This window comes from Meyerozyma guilliermondii, genomic scaffold (genome assembly GCF_000149425.1).
Source record: "Meyerozyma guilliermondii ATCC 6260 scaffold_5 genomic scaffold, whole genome shotgun sequence".
Classification (NCBI taxonomy): domain Eukaryota; kingdom Fungi; phylum Ascomycota; class Pichiomycetes; order Serinales; family Debaryomycetaceae; genus Meyerozyma; species Meyerozyma guilliermondii.
This window is the reverse complement of record NW_001809796.1, coordinates 110,514-134,132: the sequence shown is the minus strand read 5'-3', so window position 1 is coordinate 134,132 and position 23,619 is coordinate 110,514. Positions and strand designations below refer to the sequence as shown.

At 43.5% G+C, this 23,619-nt stretch overlaps 11 protein-coding genes across 11 annotated transcripts; 8 read left to right on the top strand and 3 right to left on the bottom strand. All coding sequences in view use genetic code 12, as the record gives it.

The window, feature by feature from the left end:
- Positions 1–253: 253 nt before the first annotated feature.
- On the top strand, positions 254–1,816 carry PGUG_04020 (TBC domain-containing protein; the record flags this gene model as incomplete). The annotated part of the gene is made up of 1 exon (XM_001483241.1): positions 254–1,816. One exon carries the CDS (start codon positions 254–256, stop codon positions 1,814–1,816), a length of 1,563 nt encoding a protein of 520 aa, XP_001483291.2.
- Positions 1,817–2,905: 1,089 nt separating this feature from the next.
- Positions 2,906–8,833, top strand: CDC39 (CCR4-NOT core subunit; the record flags this gene model as incomplete). The annotated part of the gene is made up of 1 exon (XM_001483240.1): positions 2,906–8,833. The coding sequence occupies one exon, from the start codon at positions 2,906–2,908 to the stop codon at positions 8,831–8,833; it is 5,928 nt and encodes a 1,975-aa protein (XP_001483290.2).
- A 91-nt stretch (positions 8,834–8,924) lies between these two features.
- PGUG_04018 (E2 ubiquitin-conjugating protein) lies at positions 8,925–9,590 on the top strand (the record flags this gene model as incomplete). The annotated part of the gene is made up of 1 exon (XM_001483239.1): positions 8,925–9,590. One exon carries the CDS (start codon positions 8,925–8,927, stop codon positions 9,588–9,590), a length of 666 nt encoding a protein of 221 aa, XP_001483289.2.
- A 177-nt stretch (positions 9,591–9,767) lies between these two features.
- On the top strand, positions 9,768–11,144 carry PGUG_04017 (uncharacterized protein; the record flags this gene model as incomplete). Its single annotated transcript, XM_001483238.1, has 1 exon — positions 9,768–11,144. One exon carries the CDS (start codon positions 9,768–9,770, stop codon positions 11,142–11,144), a length of 1,377 nt encoding a protein of 458 aa, XP_001483288.2.
- Positions 11,145–11,267: 123 nt separating this feature from the next.
- On the top strand, positions 11,268–12,443 carry CDC50 (aminophospholipid translocase regulatory protein; the record flags this gene model as incomplete). The annotated part of the gene is made up of 1 exon (XM_001483237.1): positions 11,268–12,443. One exon carries the CDS (start codon positions 11,268–11,270, stop codon positions 12,441–12,443), a length of 1,176 nt encoding a protein of 391 aa, XP_001483287.1.
- A 798-nt stretch (positions 12,444–13,241) lies between these two features.
- Positions 13,242–15,254, bottom strand: PGUG_04014 (uncharacterized protein; the record flags this gene model as incomplete). Its single annotated transcript, XM_001483235.1, has 1 exon — positions 13,242–15,254. One exon carries the CDS (start codon positions 15,252–15,254, stop codon positions 13,242–13,244), a length of 2,013 nt encoding a protein of 670 aa, XP_001483285.2.
- Positions 14,126–14,623, bottom strand: PGUG_04015 (uncharacterized protein; the record flags this gene model as incomplete). The annotated part of the gene is made up of 1 exon (XM_001483236.1): positions 14,126–14,623. The coding sequence occupies one exon, from the start codon at positions 14,621–14,623 to the stop codon at positions 14,126–14,128; it is 498 nt and encodes a 165-aa protein (XP_001483286.1).
- A 759-nt stretch (positions 15,255–16,013) lies between the features above and the next one.
- Positions 16,014–17,450, top strand: POP2 (CCR4-NOT core DEDD family RNase subunit; the record flags this gene model as incomplete). The annotated part of the gene is made up of 1 exon (XM_001483234.1): positions 16,014–17,450. One exon carries the CDS (start codon positions 16,014–16,016, stop codon positions 17,448–17,450), a length of 1,437 nt encoding a protein of 478 aa, XP_001483284.2.
- A 192-nt stretch (positions 17,451–17,642) lies between these two features.
- NOG2 (putative GTPase) lies at positions 17,643–18,149 on the bottom strand (the record flags this gene model as incomplete). Its single annotated transcript, XM_001483233.1, has 1 exon — positions 17,643–18,149. The coding sequence occupies one exon, from the start codon at positions 18,147–18,149 to the stop codon at positions 17,643–17,645; it is 507 nt and encodes a 168-aa protein (XP_001483283.2).
- A 1,549-nt stretch (positions 18,150–19,698) lies between these two features.
- Positions 19,699–22,476, top strand: PGUG_04011 (uncharacterized protein; the record flags this gene model as incomplete). The annotated part of the gene is made up of 1 exon (XM_001483232.1): positions 19,699–22,476. The coding sequence occupies one exon, from the start codon at positions 19,699–19,701 to the stop codon at positions 22,474–22,476; it is 2,778 nt and encodes a 925-aa protein (XP_001483282.2).
- Positions 22,477–22,823: 347 nt separating this feature from the next.
- Positions 22,824–23,597, top strand: PGUG_04010 (uncharacterized protein; the record flags this gene model as incomplete). The annotated part of the gene is made up of 1 exon (XM_001483231.1): positions 22,824–23,597. One exon carries the CDS (start codon positions 22,824–22,826, stop codon positions 23,595–23,597), a length of 774 nt encoding a protein of 257 aa, XP_001483281.2.
- Positions 23,598–23,619: the final 22 nt, after the last annotated feature.

Sequence of the window (23,619 nt, the reverse complement as noted above, 5' to 3'; positions counted from 1 at the left end):
CATTTGAGCCCCGCCAAACCCCTGCGAGTATTTACTTGCAGCGATTCTTCTTTACTTCACTCACTTCATTCATTCCTTTAAGTTACGGCGTATCACTCCTTAAAACGCTGTCTACCTGGTCTAACCTGATCAAGTGACTAACGTACAACAGTTAGTGTTTGTGTTTATTTCGTGTTTATTTCTTGTCTATTCGTGTCTATTTCGTGTCTGTTTCCCAGTCATTCTCAGTCATTTCGAGTCATTTCCATTTCATATGACCAACTTCGAAGCCCTTCTTGAGTTCGAGCACTCGCTCAGCACCTACCTGAAGTCCAGCAACAGACTAATGCTTTCAAACCTCGAATCTCGTATTGAATATGCTTCGCAATTTTGTCAAAATCAATCTAGTGAAGAAGAACCCTCACAATCAATCGAAAAATTGTTTGATGACTACAACACTGCCAAAGACGACTTCACCACCTGTGGCAAATGCGGTACCAACATCAACACCATCTCGTCGAATACTTGTTGTAAGACGTTTTTGGATACAAAGAAGACCATCTCATCCGACCTTGAGATGTCTTATTGGACTTCTTTTCTTTCAAACCCTTCCCAGACAATCAACTCGTTCCCGTCATATACCCAGCTTCTTTTCCTCCAGCAAGGAATCCCCTTTCAACTTCGGGGTCCCATATGGAAACGGCTCTTGTTGTTGAACAACTCGTCAATTCCTCAAACATCTTTGCTAGTTTACGAAAACTTTCAACATTCGTATAGCGCCGACATATCCACGCAAATCTCCAAGGACTTGAGCCGGACGTTTCCCGACTTGCCCTACTTCAAGCAGGAAGAAACGCTTCAGAACCTCTCGACAATTCTCAACGTTTACGCCAATTACGACGCCGAACTAGGCTACTGCCAAGGATTATTGTTCCTCGTTGGTGTGTTGAGCCACCAGTTTAAAGACGATCCCCAGTTAGTTTTCCATGCGCTTTTGACAATCATGGAAACGGAAAAATCACTCCACGATATCTTTACACCACAGCTGATGTCCCATACGCTTCAAAGTTGGAACGATGAATTCCAAACACTTTTGAAGACCATTGACGGCGAGTTGTACCGCCATCTCAACTCCTTTGTTGAATTCCAGGTGTTCTTGTACCAATGGTGGCTCTCGTTTCTGTGCAGCCATTCTCCAGATATGAACATTGTCAATCGAGTTATCGACTTTTGCTTGCTCGAAGGATGGAAGACAGGAATCATGAAGATATCCTTAGGGCTTCTCATTGCCAACAAACCCATTTTGATGAGTTTGCAGGATGGTGACGAGGAAGTAGCATACCAGCATTTGTTGAACGAATGCAAATGGGGAGTAGTTGTCAACGACGTCAATTCCTTTTTCGGCGATCTTTTGCTTTCGTGGGATGAGCGGATATTTGAGAAGAAGCCTACGCATTTACAAACCTTAAAGACTCATAAAAGGTCGACGTCAATGATGGATAAGTTCAAGTCGATCAATCTTTCTATAAACTTGAAGCCACGCTCCAACTCTACCGCGTCCGACAATCCAGAGTCAGCAGTATCGAACCAGTCACAGTCGTCTTTGTCTGTGTTCTCTTCAAAGGTTCCAACTCAGGACATGGATTCCATTTATTCGGATATGAGCAGCCAGAGTGATTTTGTGCCGTTCAAATTTCCACTCAAGAAAGATGACACCGAGGTGGATGATTTGACAAGGGAGAACATCAACTTGAAATGCTTGTTGCAACAGGCTTTGCTGATGCTTGGAGAAGAAGCTAGTGATTTACGAGAGAGAGCTGCTGAATATGGAGTATAGATGATAATGTAAAGAAAGAAACGAACAGAAAAAAAACAGAAACAGAAACAGAAAACTACACTAAAAATGGACAGAATCCTTTGACAATCACCATCCCGACACATATTGTTCTTGTAGCCTTCACCTATTGCACCTCTCTATGTCTCTACACACTCCCTCCGGGTAACGCGCTCACAAAATTCATTCTGCACCAAATGTTCACCAACGATACAAAGACTACTGATTAGATCTTATATCACCTCATTACGCAGTTCTGACTCGCATATCCCGTTGATCTATCATCAACCTCTCGTCAGCATTCTGCATCATTAATTTGGCAACGTGACTGCGTCCACAAATAGCCCCAAGGGCCTTTCTCGCTCAGACACAAATTTCCCATCCACAGTTGCTGCTTCTCCAGAAATCTTTGGAGTATCAGACACCATCAATCAAGGCACTAATCGCGAGACACAGTTGTTTGCACACGGTTCTTACACCTCAGAAGTTCAGGAAATTTGCCTTAGTCAGATATCCATTCTTCTCCTTTCTGGCACGTCCGAATCTATTCCATCCAGATTCGACCAGATCCAGTTTATATTAGCAAACAGCAGGGAGTCTCTTTATAGGGACTACATCCAAAAGCTCATCACTCTCGCATCCATCGGCAGTGGCGATTCAAAGTCGTCTACAGTAAAGTCATTTTTGAGACTCGAGTTTGAAAAGGTCGCTCAAACACTTGGAAACCTCGACCAATTTCTCGACGCTACAAAACAGGCATTTCGTGCTTTATACAAGGACACCTCAGACCCGTCGGAATCCATTCTTCTGTTTATCGAGGACCACGTCTCTGACCCTATCCTTAAGTTCATACTTATAGCATCCATCCTCCCGGACTTATCCGCTGCAAAGTCTTACATTGCAGCATCACAGTCGGCAGTCTTCCACTGCCTAGGCCATAAGGATCCGTCAAAGTTCAATTATACTCGACTCTTTGACTTTTGTCTTAATTGCCCCGCTTATCCACTTTCAGCCAAGTTACTACTCTTGCAATCACTTGACTCGGTAAAGTCGCTCGCATTTGTGGAAAAATTCAAGAAAGACCTCCAAAATATGTCTTTCCGCGATATTCTTTTCGATTCTGATGCTTTGATCCTATTTCCTGACAAGTTCTTGTCATCAATTCTTTCATTGAAGCATGAAGACCTAGATGAAAATATTGCATTGATTCTCGCCGAAGTACTCATTCCCGGCTCACAAAATGTCGGCTCGTCTAGATCATCTCACAGTGCTCTTACGGCCTCTTCTGTGCCTGAAAGTAACGCTAAGGGCGCCCAGTTGCAAACCTGCTTCAAAAAGGTAGAAGTAGACGGCAACTTGAAGATCAATTGGTACCAGGTGTTCAGCCATGTGTACGAAAAGCTTTATGAAGCTTCAAAAAGAGACATACAGCCGTCTTTAGCATCCATTACAGAAATTTGCGCTGCTTTAGACTTTGAATATGGCGTATTGGACATCTTTTTGAGCTATGAATGGTGGTTTGGAACAACCTTAGTTGCACATTTACACGCTATGCATCCGTTGAACCACAGCCTGTCTATTGAAACTCAAGGAAGTTACAATTTGCTCCAGCTGAAAAACTTAGCTCTTTGTTTTCCACAAACTGGCCAAGCCCCCAATGTTAACTTTCCCAATCACATTGTCAAGTTTGTCAGTGTTGCAAAATTACTTGTTCTGGCAATGGCAAAGATCTCATCTCAATTTGCTGGCAACAATGTTAGCGAAGTTTTTGGTGCAGTTCGTCAAGCATTCGAATATAGCACAACCAACAATGCAGCATATCTTCTTGTGGCTTGTTTCTTGACCGTTGACAAAAGCGAATTTCATATTCGTTTAATTGGATCTCTATTCACCCAGCTCATGGATCAAGAAGGCGCTGATCAAGCCTCCCTTGCAAGCTTAATAGCTCGCTTAGCAGAGATTGACAAGGCCATGTTAGTAAAGCACATTGCTGAATACTACACTGAGCGTCAATTAGCAGAAACCGTCCCTAAAATTTTGACACTCACTTCAGCGGGCAGCATGACAGATGAAATCATAGCTGACTTATTCAAAGTAAGCATAAAAGTTGGTTTGGTGTTCACGTTTGATGGCGCTGGCTTCGGTGTTAATTTCAAGAATGTCATCGAGCAGCAGCTTCAGAAGGAGGGCCAAAAGAAACTAATCTACCAACTGATGTTAGAAATATTAGAGTTGAGATCTGCTCAAGATTACGAATGGCAGCAACAACAACAAGCACATGGAGGAGCAGCACAACCACAGCTGGCAGACCGCAAAATGTTGACTCTTCCATTGGTTTTTTACGTTCTTGAAAAGCTCAAAGCAAGCAATGGACTTATTGACGCAGAACGTCTTAAGAACCTTCAGCTTCTGTTACTCACGACGTATCCTCGTTTGATCAATTTTGGCTGTGGTCACGACGCTGCAATCTTAGCCAACTCAGAGAGGTATAGTACCTTCCCATCTGATGTTGAACAAGAAATGAAATCGTACTACTCGAAAATGTACAATAAAGAAATGGAAATAAGGGACATTGTCGACATGCTTGTGAGGATGAGACTGAGTGACAATCCTCATGACCAGGACATATTTGCATGTATGATTCATTCATTGCTCGATGAATACCGTTTCTTTTCTGAGTACCCATTGACTGCGTTGGCTTCTACGTCTTTATTGTTTGGTGCATTGCTACAAAAAGACTTGATACAAGGAACCACTCTTACCGTTGCCTTGAATTTTATCTGGGAATCTTGCAATCAACCTCAAGATTCTCACTTGTTCAAATTTGCTGTGCAAGCTTTGTACAATTTCAAGTCCCGGTTGCATGAATATCCAATTTACTGTAAGCATTTGTTGGAGTGTCAGCCTTTAGCTGGCCACGCCAAGATATATGCAATCGTTAGGGATGCTGCCAATGGTATTCCCTGTACTGATGGTTCAACTCAGGATGCCAAGGGTACCGATGGCACTTCATCACCATCAGTGAGGGCACCAATGCTCAGGTACCAATCTTTAAACATTCATGATGATCGGATTACCGATGCTGCTTCGCAACCACCTGAACAAGTTAGAGACCAATTATTGTTCTTTGTGAACAACTTGACTTCAGAAAACCTTGCCAAGAAGTTACCGGACGTAAAGTCTGCTTTAGAAGAACGCTATTTCTTGTGGTTTGCTAGGTATCTTGTTGTGGATAGAGCAAAGAGCGAGCCTAACAACCATGAACTTTATGGTACGTTCATTTCTGCTTTTGATAACAGCGACTTCACCGATATTGTATTGGGTGTGACATTGAGTGAGGTTGAACGAATGCTTTCCAGTTCAAAGGACTCTTCCAATGATCGTACACACTTGAAAAATATGGGTTCGTGGATTGGAAGATTGACTTTGGCCAACGATAAACCTCTTCGCAGGGATCAAGTGGCCCTCAAATTTCTTCTTGTTGAAGGGTTTGACTTCAACACTTTAGCCTTGGTTATCCCATTTGTTTGCAAGATCTTGGATCAGGCCCAGTATTCAGTAATACTTCGTCCACCTAATCCATGGATATTGGGTGTGATCAAGGTGCTTGTTGAGCTTTATTCGTGTGCTGATTTGAAGTTAAACTTGAAGTTTGAAATCGAAGTTCTTCTTAACTCATTCGGTATGAAGATTGGAGATATCGAGCCTTCTACATTGGTTCGAAGCCACAACCCTGATCCTGCTGCACTTGCAGAGATCTTTGGCAGACGCATGGGAGCAACCGGATTGAGTAAAGATTTGGCAAGAATGTCACTCGAGTCAAAGAAGCTTGAGCAACAACAGTTGCGACAACACATTATGGCTCAGAATGATTTGAGTAAAGTCATGCCTCCTTCAACTAGTGGCCCTCCTCCAGGTTTCACTTCGAATAGTGTTGGAGCACCAATTGGTGGAGCACCATCGGCTCCTCCATCTGGGCAGCTTGATACTTCGTTCAGTAATCTTGTTGGAAACACGATTTTCACTCAAAGTCCTAACCTTCGTCGTGCATTCCAAGCTTCATTATCTCGTTCAGTTCGTGAATGTGCAGTTCCAATTTTGAGCCGTGTTTCCGAGGCAGTCTTGACAACTACCGAAGCACTCGCTACGAAAGACTTTGCTACCGAAGGAGATCCTACCATATTCAGAAAGTCTTACCAAACTTTAGCGCAACAATTGTGCCATAGTATGGTAGTTTGTAGTGGTAGGAAGATCTTGAGTGAAACAATCGAAGCTACCATGTTGCAGCTTCTTGGAAACCAAGCTACCGCGAGCGACTTTCCTATTAATGAGCTAGCGGTTGCCATTCAGTCCAATGTTCATTTCTGCGTTGAAATCGTTGACAAAATTGCGGCTGGTAATATCAGTGAGCTAATTGATGAAAGAATGCAAAGATTCGTCATACAAAGAGAGCAGCGCAACCCACAAGAACCTTACAGAGAGGAGGGTTCAAGCGATTATGCATTGAACTTGCCTCATCCATTAGGGTTGAGAAGAGAGGGTTTAGCTCCAGGGCAGCTCAAAATCTATGAAAGCTTTGGAAATAACGGACCTAATTTACGCCCGGAAGAACTTCGCCAGTCTCAACCAATTGGCGACGTGAGAGCTATGCCTGATGGCAGCGACATCCCAAGCGTAGCCCCTGGTGCTGGAGTTGGTTCTGGAATTCAGGCTATGGGACCAACACCAACTTCATCTAGCACAGCCCCCGTTGGCCCAATGGAAGAGTTTCCTCTTGAACAGCTTTTTGTAGCTATTACTCAGAGCTGTGAGAGAGCAATTGAGTTGTTGGCTGATGCCAAAGAAACAAGGCTTTCTGAACTTAGCCCAGAACATCCTATCATGGTCGCTTTGGCGCAAGCCTTAACGTTGGCACAGAGCAATGCACTCAAAAATCCCGAGTTACTTCTCAAAGTTGCTCAGTATGCTGTCAACTGTCTCTTTACTCAGGCTCATGAGAATCCAATGAGTAATGAGATATATGTGGTAATATTGGACAAATTGTGCGAGTACTCTCCATCAACTGCCAAAGACGTCACTTGGTGGCTCGTTCATTCTTCTGACCAACGCAAATTCAACATTCCTGTCATTTACTCGCTTTTGAAGGTTCAATTGGTACTGGCATCTAAGCTTGATACCTCGATTGGAAAATTGTTGGCCGAATCAAGCAATCCTATGGCTGTCAAGTTTGCTGCAAATCTCTTGTTGAATGTCTTCGGTTCTTCTGAAGCGCGACCAATAGCTATGAGGTCTGATTTTGGCTTCACCTTGGAAGCATTGAACAACTATAAAGGTGATCCTAAAGATGCTCTGGCCGAACAGAAGGAAGCTTTGTTAGCAAGGGATAATTTGTTCTCCTTGTTGAACCAAACTACTGCTCCTACTCAGTTTGGCGACCACGATGCTTACCATCAAATGGGTTATTTGTTTGCGGAATGGATTGCCCTTTTGTCTCACGGACCTCCAAGCGAGCCTTTGCAAGACAAGTTCATAAATGGACTTCTTGACGCTGAAATACTCTCAAATCCAAAATTGTTCAAGACCTTCTTCAAGGCTGCTACAGAGATTTCAGTGACGGCGTTTGCTACCGAGCACGAGGTGAGAACCCGAACCCAAAGAGAAAGCTATCTTGCAGTGGACTCGCTTGCTATGTTAATCGTACGGATTGTATTATCGTTCGATAAGAATCATTCTGAAGAGGCTATGGATTACTTGAAGAATATTATGAGTGTTGTAACCACGATGCTAACTATAGATCATGAAAATTTCCAAAACAACTGGAACGAAAGAGCATATTTTAAGATCTTCTCGTCTATTTTGTGCATGTGGAACGATGCTTCGATTCTTGACAGCACTGCCACTGCTCATTTGGATGAAGAGTTCTACACCTTTATTGGTGATATTTTCAACTCTTTGCAGCCATTGATTTATCCTGGGTTTACGTTTGCATGGATATCGTTGATTGCTCACCGTATGTTCTTGCCTCGGGTTATTACGTTGCCCAACCGCAGCGGGTATCCAACTATGGTGAGACTCTTGCAAAACTTGTTGAAATTTGACCGTATTTGCGGCAACAGTGACAACGACTCGTACGACATAGTCAACGTTATTTTCAAGGCAATTAACCGGATATTCACCGGATTGGCTCATGACTATCCTGAGTTTTTGGTTGAATGCCACTTCCAATTGGTGACAGCTATACCATCACGGTACATCCAGTTGAGAAATATTGTTGTTTCGGCAACACCTAAAAAGATTCCCGTCATTGACCCATTCACTCAAGGGTTGAAGGTTGAAAGATTACCAGAAATCAAAGAGCCACCGATCGTGTACTTTAATCCAGGCGACGATTTGGCCAAGGTTGGATTGCGGAAACCGGTGGACAACTTTTTGAGGATCCCAGCTCCTTCGTTGATCAGAACAATGTACAACAGTGTGAAGCTTCTGCAGCCCAAGGAGGATCGAGACTTTGGCTTTGATATCATTCACTACAACACAAAACTCATCAATGCGTTGGTGTTACATATTGGTATCAGTGCCGTTTCCGAAAGAACTTCCAGTTCTCAGCGTGGAGGGTTCAATGTTAAGTCTACACATGTATCCCTTCTCGTGGATCTTATGAACCACGGACTGCTGGAGTTCAAGTTCCATTTGATCAATGCCATTGCCAACCAATTGCGGTATCCAAACAGCCACACCCATTGGTTTGTGGGGATCATACTCCACTTTTTCAGCTCCACTACCATCTGGACACAACCTGGCTCCAAGGCAGTGGTGCAAGAGATCATCACTCGTGTGTTATTGGAGCGTCACATTGTCAACAAGCCGCACCCATGGGGCTTGACCATCGTGTTCACCGAGTTGGTGAAAAATGGCGACTATGGGTTTTTCGAGCTTCCATTTGTGCGTACAGCCGAGCCCGAGTTGCGGGTGGTGTTTGCGGCTCTTGCACGGAATGTCAAGGGCACGCCTGTAGAATAGATGTATGTATATAAAGCAGTTCTGCATATTCTCGCAGCCGTAGTTTGTGAATTTGTTCGCGCAAATTACCAAAATTACTGATTGTAGCAAAATGTCTAGGGTTAAGAGGATCAACAAGGAGTTGGAAGAATGCCGTCAGGACACGCATTCGGGCATATCTCTTCTGTTGAACAATGAATCCGACCTCACCCACTTGACGGGATACTTCAAAGGTCCCCCTGGAACTCCATATGAAGGCGGTGTATTTCTGGTGGACATCAACATTCCCAACGAATATCCATTTAAACCTCCAGTCATGAAGTTTCTCACCAAGGTATACCACCCCAACATATCATCGGTCACAGGCGCCATCTGTCTTGATATTTTGAAAGATGCCTGGACTCCAATCTACACACTTAAAAGCTGCTTGATTTCATTACAATCGCTTTTACAATCGCCCGAACCCAACGATCCTCAAGATGCCGAAGTGGCAAAGCACTACTTGTCGAACTTGAAAGGTTTCAACGATACGGCAGCCTACTGGACCAAAATCTACGCTAGCGAAGGTGACGGAGCAAGTGGAGCTTCGCCAGCCAGCGATGCTGCTCTCTACGGAATTGACGACTCAATTGTGACCCAGTTCGAGAACATGGGTTTCCCTCGTGACAAGTCTATCGAGGTATTGAGGCGGATGGGCATCAAGAGCTTTCAAGGCGTGTCCAACAAGAGTGAGTTGGAGAACCGGGTGTTGGAGGAGATCTTGAAGGAATGCAGTTAGCTACTGTACAATTTTACAGTTCTACAATTCTGTGCATGTCGTCCGTACTGTCCGATCGTACTTGTCGGTACTTGTCGGTTCTGTAGGTACTTGTCTCACATAGCAAATCTATGCCTCTACTTGGTAGGCCCAACGCACCTCGCTATCCAAAAATTTTCACCGCCGTGAGATCGCCAAATGACCACCTCTCCCAAAGTCGGCACCCCGCAACCCGTGGCGCCCGCCGCTGGCTCGCCGGCTGCTAGTGTGGGCCCGGCGGCACTTCTGGAAAAACGTGCGTCCAGTATTGGATGGTATTTCATCGAACTGTACTATGGTTTCTTCAATGATGGAATCGATAACATCCACAAGTTGTACCACCCACAAGCATCTGTGAGCCACCTGTCGTTTCCTTCTGACAATTCCGAGAAGGTACTTCACCAGGCGGTTGGAATTGATGCTATTAGGAAGAGATTTACCAAAATCGAGCCGGCGGTGAATAGAATTGTAATTTCCAGTGCTGACATTCAAGTGTGTTTGCAAGATAAAATTTTAATTGTGGTTTACGGAGAATGGTCAAGGGACAACGGGCCGTTCTGGCAGTTTAGCCAGACGTTTTTGTTGTGTCCAGGCAAGAGAGAAACCATCATTGACCTTGCGAATGATGTTTTGCGGTTTGTCGATTACAACCTGTTTTCGACTGCCAAGGAGGAGGAGGAGAAAACGGAGAAGACTGAGACGACCGAAAAGACTGAAGGGGAAAAACCAGAGGCAGAAAAGGTTGACAAAACAGGAGAAAAACCTGCTTTGACCGCTGAAAAACCAGCAGAGAAATCTATTTCCGAGACGAAATCCGAGTCCGACAAGCCAACCGCTGAAAAAACGAGAGCTGAACCAGAACCCTCTGCCGAAAGTGCTCTGGAACAAGCCGATTACGTGCCTTCAGGCTCGACCGGAGACGCTGAAACCGCACCCTCGTCTGTTGAACCAGAGACCCAACAAGAAAGTGGAAAAGGCGAAACGAACAACGACGCTGACCACAGCGCCGAGTCCGAGCAAACCTCTGCTCCTGAAGAAAAAGGACCATTGACGTGGGCTGCGTTGGCTGCAACTGCCAAAGAGTCGAGAGCTCAGGCTGCGAAACCGGCTCCAAGAAAAGTCTCTACTCCCTCAGCGGTGTCGTCGCCTCCAGCCTCCGGCTCGGCAGCAGCATCGGTAGCTGGTAATGGAGTTCTGAGCGGAAACGGCAAGTACAAGAAGGAAGACTGGTTCCCCATCTACATTCGTGGAGTGAAGGATGTGGAAGAAAATTCGTTGCGGGACCACTTGACAAAGAACTTTGGTCCTATTAAGTTTCTCAAGTCCAATATGAACATTGCCTTGTGTGATTTCCAGGACGCTGAGTCGCAGAGAAGGGCTTTAAATGCCAAAGAAACCACCGTCGATGGCATAGCCATTCTGCTTGAAGTTCGTGAGCTGAAGGCCAATGTGAAGGCTTTCAAGGCCCAGAAAGAAAAGACAGACTTCAAGAAGAAGGTGGATAAGAAGGCGCCCAAAAAAAAGGGCCGTGACTAGCATAATGTAGATAATGAACAACCCTAGTTAGCCGTTCCCTCATAGTGGGTGCACTGGTGCTCTGCCACTGAGCCCCGCGATCAAACAAGTGGTTTTTTTTAGAACTTGTTGTGTAAACTCTAAATGGACTTTCTCCGTCGAAGAAGAGGCTCAGACTCAGATGACGAGGGTGTGAGCGCCATACACAAATCTAGACGTCCACCCAATACTGCATTCCGTCAACAGAGACTAAAAGCATGGCAGCCGATACTCACTCCAAAATCGGTGATTCCGCTTCTTTTATTATTGGCAGTAATCTTTGCTCCGTTGGGCATTGCCATCATCAACACTACGTACAACGTGGAGCTTCTCGAGATAGACTACTCTAATTGTGAAAACCTCGAGCCAGACGACTTTGTCAAGGTTCCTTCCAAATACACCGCTCACCACTTTCGTCACAAAAACACCGACCCGGACTTTAAATGGAAAGTGACCAGCGATAAAGATGATTATGGTGACGATATCAAAACCTGCTATATTCAATTTGAATTGCCGCGTGACTTGAAACCACCATTGTACATGTACTATAAGCTCACCAACTTTTATCAAAACCACCGAAAATACGTTGAATCATACGACTTGGAACAACTTAAAGGAAACGCCGTCAGTTCAGACAGCTTGACCGACAAGTGCAAGCCATTGAAGTACGTTGGAGACAAAATCATCTATCCTTGTGGTCTTATTGCCAATTCGTACTTTAACGATACCATCTCAAGTCCGGTGCTTCTCAACGCCAAGAGCTCCAGCAACAACGAGACGTACGAAATGAGTGATAAAGGCATATCATGGAGCAGTGACCGTGACCACAAGTACAAGAAGACCGAATACAAGCCAGAAGACATCGTTCCTCCACCCAATTGGTACAAGATGTACCCCAAAGGATACACAGAAAAGAATCTTCCTGATCTAAAAACATGGGAACACTTGCAAAATTGGATGCGAACAGCCGGTCTTCCGTCTTTCTACAAACTCTACGGAAAAAACGAAACTCAAACCATGACTTCCGGTTCGTACCAGTTTTCGGTGGTAATGAACTACCCTACCAAGTCTTTCGGAGGAACCAAGAGCGTCGTCATCACCACAAGCAGTATATTTGGAGGACGCAATATGAGTTTGGGAGTGATCTATGTCATCGTAGCTGCCGTGTCGTTGGTGCTTGGTGTGGCATTTTTGATCCAACACTTGATCAAGCCTCGACGTCTCGCCGACCACAATTACCTCCAGAATGTGTCTCCCACCAACTTCCGGGACCAGTTATGAACTCTGCAATCTATAACTTACATCTATCTTATCAACGAATATACCTGGCAAGGTACTAATGCAACTTTTACGAACAGACACTTCTGGGTAGTGTGGTGTATTGGAGAAAATCTTGCTAAAATCACCCAGTTTTACCTAGGAACTCAGTAGAAAGTATGATAAGTTTCTCATGCCGAAATTCTTCGGAGTAACGAAAATGTTGAAATGAAAGTTCCTTAATAAGAAAGTCTGCCCTTCTTCTTTAGTAGAAATGGATTATAATTCAACATCTTTTGATATTGTCACGAATAAAGTTGTGTCTTATGTCAATGGTTTAGTTGTTTGTGATCATAAGGTCTGTTGACCATGATACAACAGCTGCTGTCTTCATACATATGGCCTGTCAAGAGCTGTCAAGTGCATTGTTGAGTTTTTCAAAGTGATATACTCAATTTGAGTAGTGGAAAGAGCAACATGTTTCTTACTTTTGCTGACTGTGGGCTCCAAAAATTCGATGGTTCCCTTCTCTCATAGTCTCCTATCTCATATTTTTTATCAAGTGGTCGAAAGTTGTATTTGATATTCAAATACAATACTTTGAGTCACAAGAATAAGCTTGTATCGACTTGACTGAATCCGAGGACAGATTCGTAAGATTTGTTGAAAATCAATTGTGGGTCTTACTCATGCCTTTTGAGCTTTCTTCCACGTTCTACTTATCAGAGGTAATGCCTTTTAGGCTGATCATTAGTGGGATTATATAGCCCCTTTGATCTATCACTCTGTAGTTTACCTTTTCAAGTTTATAGAGATTTCATTTTATCCGAGCCTGGTAGAGAGATCTCCACTTCGTTCACGACCAGCGGTAGTTCTGAATTCTACGGGATTATTACTACTTTCGTCGCGAACAAAGAGTTCGTTCACAGTGCCCGTAGTGTCAAAAGACCAGTTGCCCAGTAAGTTGGACAAAATGTCCTCCTCTTGGGGTTGGTTTTCTCTATCCAAAAAGGAAACTTCTTTTGAAGTGGGTGAATTTACATGAATGGCATCTTGTGTTAGACCCCGTGGTCTACTGCCAGCAGGTATTTTCTTAGGTCTCTTGAACCAACATTCTTCATAAAGATGTCCACGTTTCTTGCAGATGGTACACTTGGGTACGTTTTGATTTTTGGGAGCATAAGTAAACTCTTTCGATGAGGGTATTCTTACCGAAAGTTTACCCTTTTGAGTCTCTTGCGGTGACTGAATGGAGTTAGGTACCGGGTTCTTGGCCCGGCATACTTCAGCCAGATTACCAGGTTTTTTGCATCTGGTACACTTTTTTGATTTCTTGGAAGAGACTTTCTTTTCTTCCGATGAGTGTCCTTCCTCTGCTGAATAATGATCATATTCTTCTTGAATTTGCAGCCATGATTTGGGTTTTTTATAGCACTGTTGAGTCAGGTGACTGTACTTGTCGCAATAGTTACACTTGGGTGATACTTTGCGTCTTTTGACATTGGCTCTTTCTGGTGGTGGGTGTGAAGGATATTTAACCGTCAAACTTCTCTCTAAAGAGCTACCATTTCTTGGAAATCTGGGTCGCTCTGGAGGTATTTCTGAAGTATTTTTCTTTGAAACACTTGTTTCTTCTGATTGTATGTTTGAAGAATTGTTATTCTTTAGAATGCTTTTCTGTGGAAGGTCTGAAGAATTGTTCTCCTTTAAAGAATTGCTAGTCTGAGGAATGTCTGGAACGTTGTTGTCATTTGAGGTACTGCTGCTTTGAGGAGCGTCCAGAACATTGCTGTTGATTGGCGAATTGATTCTTTGAGGAACCTCTGAAACAATGTGATTTGGGGAATTGCTTCTCTGAGGAGTGACTGGAACATTGTTGTCTTGTGGAGAATTGTTTCTTTGAGGAACGTCCGGTACATTGTTGTCCTGTGAGGTATTGCTTGTTTGAGGAACGTTTTGAACATTGTTGTTATTTGGGGAGTTGCTTCTCTGAGGAACGTTCTGAACATTGTTATCTTGTGGGGTACTGTTTCTTTGAGGAGCCTCTGAAACATTGTAACTTGGAGAATGGCTTCTTTGAGGAACGACTGGAACCACTGGAACGTTGATGTCTTGTGTAGTATTGCTTCTTTGATCTGAAACATTGTGGTTTGGGGAATTGCTTCTCTGAGGAACGTCTGAAGTAGAATTGACATATGAGACATTATCTTCCACTTTAATGGTTTTCACTGGAGGTACGTATGCAGCATTGAGCTCATTTACCACGCATTCAAGATCCGTAAACTGGTAATCGGTTTGCGAGCGAATATGCAATTCCGCCTGGAGCGCTATAGGGTTATTTGTGGCAAATAACAAGAAACGAGCTTTCTCTCTTTCACTTAAATTGAGGTACTGGAAAGTGCGCAATTTGTTATATCTTTGCATTGGAGTAAAATCACGGTCGGGATCCATATAAGTGAGAAAGTCCCTCATTGGTTCCACAAGCGATGTCTCCGGAAGATTTGAAAAGTAATCCTTGAGATACTTGAGTTGTGGCTTTCCCGCTGCTGGCGCATGTCTGGATGCTTGAGCCCGAATCGCAGGAGTAGTTGACTTAGTTAAAAGAAAGTGAATTGTGAGATCATACTGCTGTAAAGTTTCATATTTTCCAGTAGCGGTAAGCATCGTATATGGATCAAAATTGTTTAGTTGATCTTTATAGTAGGACCATATCCCCAAATCTTGCTGAAGAACTGTCTCGATTGTTGTTATCCAGTCGCTGAATTGTACGGCGCTTTCGAGTTGGACATCGAAAGTGACATCGGCAAAGAGGCTCATGATTTGTTGACCACCCATTATGACTGAGATGAAATTATGCTAACGATATTGAAAATGATGCTGATTATATGTTTCAGATTTGGTAGTTTGATGTTTCAGATTTGTGTCAAAAATGTGTCAGATGTGTGTCATAGATGTTTCAGAAATGTGTCAACTTGATGTTTTGTCAGTTTGCGAAATAAAGCTCCATATAATATTCGGCTGAATTGAAGCGCCGAACCTTGCATGGTGCCACACCGATAATTTTTGATACGCCCAATGGGGTAATTGGTCGCGGGTTCCTTAAGTGTATTTGATACTAACCAATTGTCTGCTTCAGACTGGAATCTCGAGATGTAGACAATAGCTTCTCAAAAGTTTACTGTGATCAGCCCCGAGTTACATAGCAGCATTCTGAAGTCGGTCCGTCGGCACAACCAGTATATATTTTCTATGCGCGCTGTGTAATATGAACGTTTATGTGCGGCGGCTCTCAATCAGGAAATGTGTCCGAACGAAAGCAGGAATAGTCAGTCTGCATTACAAAGGCAGAAGTAGCATGAATCAACCAATCCTTAAGCTTTGATTGCAGTCGTTAAATCTGTTCGCTTATCTCACAATCAGCGTTCATTACATAAGCAGCTTGTTCGCGGTCTATCTGCACACCTCCTGCACCGTACCGCAAAAACTGTTCGGGGTTGACATCACCTACTTGCAGTGACGACCATATCATACGTCAAAGATCGAGCTAGACAAACGCCTGAAGGCGATTCTTGGCCCCACAACATATAATATTCCATGAGCGTGAACCCGCATCTTCAATATCTACAACTGCTTGAGCAGTTTGGTCTGTCGCCCCAGATGGCCCAGCTTCAGCTCCAGCAACAACAGCAGCTCCAACAACAGAGACAACAGCTTTTTAGCCAGCACATCCAGCAACAACAACAGCAGCAGCAACAACAACAACATGTTCCACACCAGTTGGGTAACCTGATTGGAAACCTGATTGGAAACCTGATCGGGAATCCATCTCCAAGCCAGGTCAATCCACTTTTGGCTGCTATTAATGGTCATCAGGGCCAGAACCAAGGCCAGCAAACACAGCAGAGTATGGGCGGCACCTCTAGTCTTCCCAATCTTCCCAATCTTCTGTCTTTGCCCATGCAATCTCTACAATCGATGCAGAATGTTCAGAATCTTCCGCCGTCTCAAACCATGAATATGCTCCAGTCTCAGATCCAGTCTCAGCCCCAGCCCCAGCAACCTCAGATGCCGTTGATCAAGGAGGTTTGGGCTAGTAACTTGGAACATGAGTTTCTGTTGCTTCGTTCGTTCACCAACGACAAGTCTTCCACTGTCTATATTGCCATGCATCAAGAAATACCAGGTATCGTTGCAAGACCTATAGGTACTTTCAAGTCATCTTCCGATTACCATTTCCAAACATTGAGATCCAACTCGGACTTGTTGAACTTGATCAAGTTGTCGTTGTGTGTAACCAAGGTCAATGGCCATGAGTTCACTACATCGGTGATTTGGCAGTTCAACTTTGCCTACGACCTTTCCAAGGAAATGTACAACGAGGAGCATTTGTCGATGCTCGCCCAGGGGTCGCTGGTTAACCTCCAAATGCACATGACACAGGGTATTCCTCATTTTTCTTTCGCAGAGTTGATGATTGAATCGGGATTGCTTTTGGACACATCGGTTAATTGGATCAGCTACCACGCCGGTTATGACTTGGGCTATTTGGTCAGCTTGTTGTCCAACGATATGCTTCCCGTTGACGAGAAAGACTTCTTTTGGTGGTGCTCCAAATACTTTCCCAAATTCTACGATTTGAAGTTTATTGGCTCCAACATAAATACAAAGTCTATTAATGGAAACTTGGCCGACAACTCCAACGAAAAGAATGGCTCCAAGAACAAACCTTCAATTGAGTTTTTGGCTGAAGAACTTCACTTGTGGCCTATCTCTCCATTAGTGAGACAATACTTTGCGTCGGCTTCCCAGACACCATACTCAGCACAGCAGAATCAACAGATGTCATCATCTTTGCAAGCGTTTTTATCTATGGAATGCTTCAAGGAAATCTTGAGAAGATCTGGCTTTGATGCGACCAGTTTAGACCGATTTAAAGGAATGATTTGGGGTCTTGGTACAGTCCACAATCCCTCATCTGCAGATACCGAGTTTAGCGATTTACAACTTAATGGGTCTCGATTTACAACTTAATGGGTCTCTCAATATGCCAACGCCTTCAACTCCGGGAAACTATGTGAAGAGTGGAGTGGTCCATTATGGCCGTCCTCTCTAAATAATCAGTCCACTGATTGATCCGTGTAAATTAGACTTTATGTACCATGATTTATATTTCATCAATGCACATAATGATAACCGTATATTGTCGTATCGTAAACTGATCGTCTATTCTTCAATGCCTTGCCATTCGTCATCTTCTGCAGCAACCTCGTCGGTAGCAGCAGCAATTTTGGACGCCTCTCGCTCTGCTCTCTTCTTCTTATAATCGGCTTTCTTATCCTCTCCAGTCCTCGTTTCTTCATCCTTTGGTGGAGGTACAAACCAAGGAATTTTACCTCTGTTGAAATCGTTAAGAACCTGTTTTGCAACTCCACTCTCGTCTGGTTCTCCTCCTTTGAGTAATCTGCCGAGCTTTCTTGCAAGTAACTCGATGAACTCTATACTGGCTTTTTCAACCAAACTCTTATCATCTTCAAACCTGGACCATCCTTTGATCTCGTATGTTCTTTCCAAATGTTTCCGTTCACACTTTTGTAACATATCTCCAATGTACTGTTCGGGGTTTGAAACATGCTCGACTCTAACCACACCTCTGAAGAGAATGTCTGATTCGGAGTCTTTCAGAGATGGAGGTACAATTCCTGGACAGTCAATTAAAAAAATCTTCTTCATCAAAGTGATGTACTGCCACACCTTGGTCTCTCCTGGAATAGGAGCTACCGTGCACACCTTCTTTCGACGCAAAGTGTTGATAATGGAAGATTTACCTGTGTTGGGGTATCCGATAAAACCAACCGAGATTTGTTTCCTGTCCGAATGCAAAGTTGAAAATTGACGTAAAAGTTGAATTAAAGATCCTTTACCAAACGAATTGGTGATGGAGGCATGAAATGCTAACGTTGGGTATGATTTGGATAAATGTTTCACCCATGCGGCCTGAAGTTAGTAATTGCAAAAAGTGCGTATCAAGAGGAAAAAGATGTTGGCTTCAATACTACGAACCATTCCACGGCTAGGAAAATGGTTCAACTCAGATGATGCCAAGACTCCTCTAAGAGATCGATAAAAACTACCAATCAGAGTGCAAATGGTCTCCAGAACGGAAACCAACCACCGAGGTGGACACAGGCGAGGAGTATTGATGTTCCAAGGACGTAACAGGCAAGCTTGTGGGAAAGTGAAGATCACCCTGACAAGGTCTTTGGGATTTAGAAAATGAAAGAAAAAAATTGAAAAAAAAGACTTACCGCAACCCACGTAGGAACTAAATCACACTTGTTGAGCACATAGATCAAATGCTTGTGAGAACATTCCAGTTTGATATACTTTTCCACGGACTCACACCGGGTTCCGAGGGGATCTCTGGCATCCAAAACATGGATGACCACATCTGACGAATCTATAACTTTATAGAGCTCGTTCCAGATTCTCTTGGATTGACCCTTGTTGAAAATGGCTTCTTTGGCCTCTTGAGTAAAGTCATCTTTATCGAGGAAGGATCCACCCATGAGTCCTAAGGTGGCATCCAACTCTTGTTTCTCTTGGTACACTTTTTCATCGGATTGAGTGACTTCAGCCAATTCTTCCAAATTGGAAACTGCCATGGTTCTTGGTTTCTTACGCTGTTGTTTGGGACCAAATGCCAGAGCATATGACTCGGTTTCTACTATGTTGGCAGTAGGAGACTCTGTTTGATCCTTCTCATCCAAAAGAGACATGGGAAGTTTGTTCCTCCTTAATAAAACCTGATAGGAGTTGTGTTTTTTGTCACCCATCGCCTCTCTAAAATGAGTAAGAGCATCCTGACCAATGACCCTTGTGTTTCCAAACCACTTACGATTCGGATCTACTCGAGCAATAGGCGCATCAGTGCTCTGCAACGCAGCAGCTTGCACAATTTCTCCTCTGGCGTTACGCTTAGCCCTTCCCGTTTTATACATCAGAAGAAGTTTGACTTTTTTGGCATCTTTGTAGAAGTTTTCTCCTTTGACGCGCAAGTTGCCATCACGAGTATCTCCCTCGCGGACCCGTCTTTGCTTTTCCTTCTTTTGTGTACCCATTCTCACTAACCGCCAGCGAGAAGATAATACTAAACTTTTGATTTTTTGCGAGCCCCGATGAGCCTGAGATGACATCCGAACACCACGAAACCACAAGATCATCCAATGCACCGGCAAGCCTCCCCCACACAGAGCATTGCTGATCGTGGCTAACGTTAGATATGGCATTCAATGCGAGCAATGAAGCTCCGAAAGTGCCCAAGCTCAATGCTACCCAAGAGCACTTCTTCAAAAAGTACCTCGTGGAGCATCGGCTAGCAGAAGAACTCCGATACATGTCTAAACGAGATTGCTGTGGATATTTGGGGCCACCGTTTCGAGTCAATAATGATCAAAAAAATACCAATCCGGTGCCCATGCTTCGATTCTTCTTCCAGAACTATGTCAAGACGTTTCCGTTTATTATGATGTGTTCTCTGGAAGAACAGCGTGCATTTTGGCAGGATACTGTGCAGCCGTTCGTGGAGAGTTTGAATCTGAAGCAGTTATCAGATTCTGGCGAAAGGGCAGAAAATGTCACCAAGAGACGCCAGGTGAATAAAAAGTTGTTATCCGGGCTTGTTTTGTTCTTCAATTCAGTTTTGACATCGGAGAACGATATGAAATATCTCACCTCTACCCATGAAAAATCGGGAACTACTTCTCGTCTTCAAAAGTTGGAAAAGCCGAAAAAGTTTAATGTTAAAGAGTTACGAGCAGATTCCCTGGCGACAAAGTTGCACGACTACGAAAAGTTGACTTATTTCAATGACTTGTCGGTCAACGTAATTGCTGTCAGAGAACTTGCTACCACCAACCAGAAGAGTCGCTTCAATGTGACTTCGTATTTCAATAATGCTCCGAGGCACCACTTTGAGTTTATTTTACAAATAGTGCACAGACAAGGCTCTGGGTACAAGTGCCATTTTGTTGCACATCCATACCATGACTTTAAGACGTTGATGAAATCCTTACGCAAAAATTATCCTGGCTTGATTTCAACCGAATTTCCAGAACTTCCTAGAAAGTTACAGCACGACGATGGTGTTCCCGTCAAACAAATTAAAGAAATTGACGCCCATGGACTACCTGATATAGTTCTTTTCCGCGAGAAACTTCGTCTTGCTTTAAGAGGCTACATGATGAGACTCATAAACTACCCAGAAATTGTCCATTCCAGCGAGTTTCGTGCCTTCATATCGTCCAATTCGTTTCCTACACTTGATCCTCCCATGGAGCGGGACTACAAGATCAGATGCCAAAACGAAACCAACATGTTCAACACCCAGCTAGAATTCCAAAGACAATCAGCCAAAGTTATGGGTGAGTTTCAAGCCAAGTTTGAACTGTTCAAGCAGCAACTCATCATGACACCCAACACTCTCACCAAGCTTTTTGAAGAATTCGGTTCTGTTGAGAAAGTTGAAGATTTATCGCCCATGACTTTCACATTCGTTAGATGGTGCAAACTTGAGTTGGCTGCCCTCAATTACCAAATCTTTTTAAGTCTGGACAATGCTAGCGAATGGCTCGCTAAATGCAGAAAATTCCATGCAATGTTTCCCTATAGTATCGTCTACGGTATTCTTCGATTCACCAATCCTATGAAGATGATGGCACGAATTATTGACCTTTTGCTTATCAACATTCCATCGTTATCCTTGTCGATGCCGTTCAGTGGGAAAAAGGACTTAACGGAAGCTTCCAAGTCCACTGGAGCAAAGAACCTTCTCTCGCTTATGTTCGTCATGTTGTTGGACGAAGACTTGAACGACTTTTTGGCAGAAGTTGAAGAATTGAGAAAGTCTGTTCCCAAGGAATATCATATATTGTTGTCTCGAGTCGATAATTATGTCATGGCTGATAGCGATAAAATCGATAAGATTAAGGAAGAAAGTGTTCAGCAAGATGAAGACCTTTTACTCACAATTTTGCATACAGATAGAATTGGACCAAAGCTTCAACTGTCGCATAAAGAGATCTATGACCATATAAGTGATTCATACTGGCATTTCGCCAAGATATCAGGAAACACTAATATTGAGGAAGCAAAGTTGTATTTGAAGATCAAACAATACTGGTTGATCCAGTTGCGGAGAAAGGATAAAGACATAATGAAAGAGCTCTGGCGGGAACCAGAGATGACCCAGTTAATCAAAAAGTTTGTGACTATTTTCTATTCACCATTTGTTCGAGTTTTGGGCAAGGCAGATGTACATGTGATGTTCCGGCAGTGGGAGAAGTTTGTGGACGAAAACTTGGATGTGCTTACCGAGTTGAGTAACGGAGGAATATACTTTATGAGTTCGATGGAGATTTTTAACCGACTTCTTGCAGTATTGGATAAGCATGAGAACTTTTTTTACGGTGTTGTTCACAACTTGTATATCAATGATGACGAGCATGTGTTTAGAGGGCTTGCTCAATGGATCGAGAAGTTCCTTACTGCGTTAAGAATCAAGTTTGTGGATCACTCTTTGGTCAACATTGACATGCTGAATCTTCAGGCAAGCGAACCTGTCAGCGAGGAGAAGCTTCAATTGCAAATTGACTCGATTGTGGAACGAACAGTGGAGAAGCGCAAACTTTACAAAGAGTATCTCCAGAAAAAGAGTGAGCTCAAATTCAGTAATGCCAGTGACCAAGATAAGTTGAATGATATGTGGGAAAAGAACAACGAAAATATCTTTGGTGAAGGCCAAGCCAACGACTTTGGTTTAGACCAGGATGATCTTAACGACTTTAATTTGATGCAAGAAGTCGAAAATGTGAGTGCAGACGATGCCACTGCCGAGCTTGATCGTCAATTATACAAAAAGTTGCAAGAACTTGACGAAAGAACTCTGGGTGCAACTGATGCAGTGGAAGCATATGAAGAGTCATTTGGACTCAGGGTGGCCGAAATTCTCGATAAATTGGAATCCAGTAGATTTTTCGAAGAAAGACGTGGTAGACTGTAGATGTATATGAAATGCATAAATTGCTACTAGTAAATTGAATAGTGGAAAGTTGGTCAGCTGTCATAATTTGCAGCCATTTAATCTACTCGCGATCCTGCATAGAACACTGGAATTGAACGTGACTTCAGTCTCAACATTGAGAGCAAAAAAGCACCTATATAGTGAACCATGCAGCGCAGCCTCACGGTGATAAAGTAAACTAATCACGAGCTGAGTTTTAACAACGCAGAAACGAGAATACAATATTAATTTAAGGCATCTAGCAATTCTATAAAACTTGAATTAAAAAAACTGGAACCAAAAACTGGAACAATTTTATCACCAATCTCCAACTATTGATAGCTAAGATGGGACGCTACGAGACGTTTGATCAGAAACTACAAGCAGTTCTTAATAGAGAACCGGATGCTGAAGGTCATTTTTTGTACTTGGTGGCCACTACAAAAATATGCTGTCGGCCCACCTGCTACTCACGATTTCCCAATCTTAAAAATGTTCAGTTTTGTAACACACTAAAAGAGGCTATCGAGCAGGGATACAGACCGTGCAAAAGGTGCAAACCTGAAAAAATGAGTGGCTGGAACACAACACGAGAAAATGTAGCCAAAGGTTGCTTACTTATAGGCAGAGCTGCAAGAGCAGGAAAGAAGCCGGACTTCGATGCAATAGCGCAGCAGGTGGGCGCTTCCAAATGGCATTTTTGTAGACTGTTCAAAAACTACACGGGAAAAACCCCCAGAAAATACTACCTAGAGTGTCTACAGGGTAATGATCCTTTGAAGAGAAAGGCGCTTCCGTTGATACGAACAAAAAAGTATTTGCAAAGAATGCGTCGAAAGGGTACTGACTCACAAGATGAGGAAAGTGGTGATCATTCAAATGCGGCTATGAACGACCACTCATCGCCAGAAGAGATCGAATTATTGACTCCTGAAGATATACTAAATTTTAGCTTTGAAGACATCCCGAGTTTTTGGCAGCAGGACTGGCTTGACAACGGTGGCAGCACAAACTTATTGGATCCTGACACATTTCCGTATAAACCAGATGGATATAAGCAACCCATTGACCCTGCACTTGATTGTCTTTTGGATGAACAGCTCATGCCAGGGACAGCATAGAAAGGAAACGGTCAATGTGGGG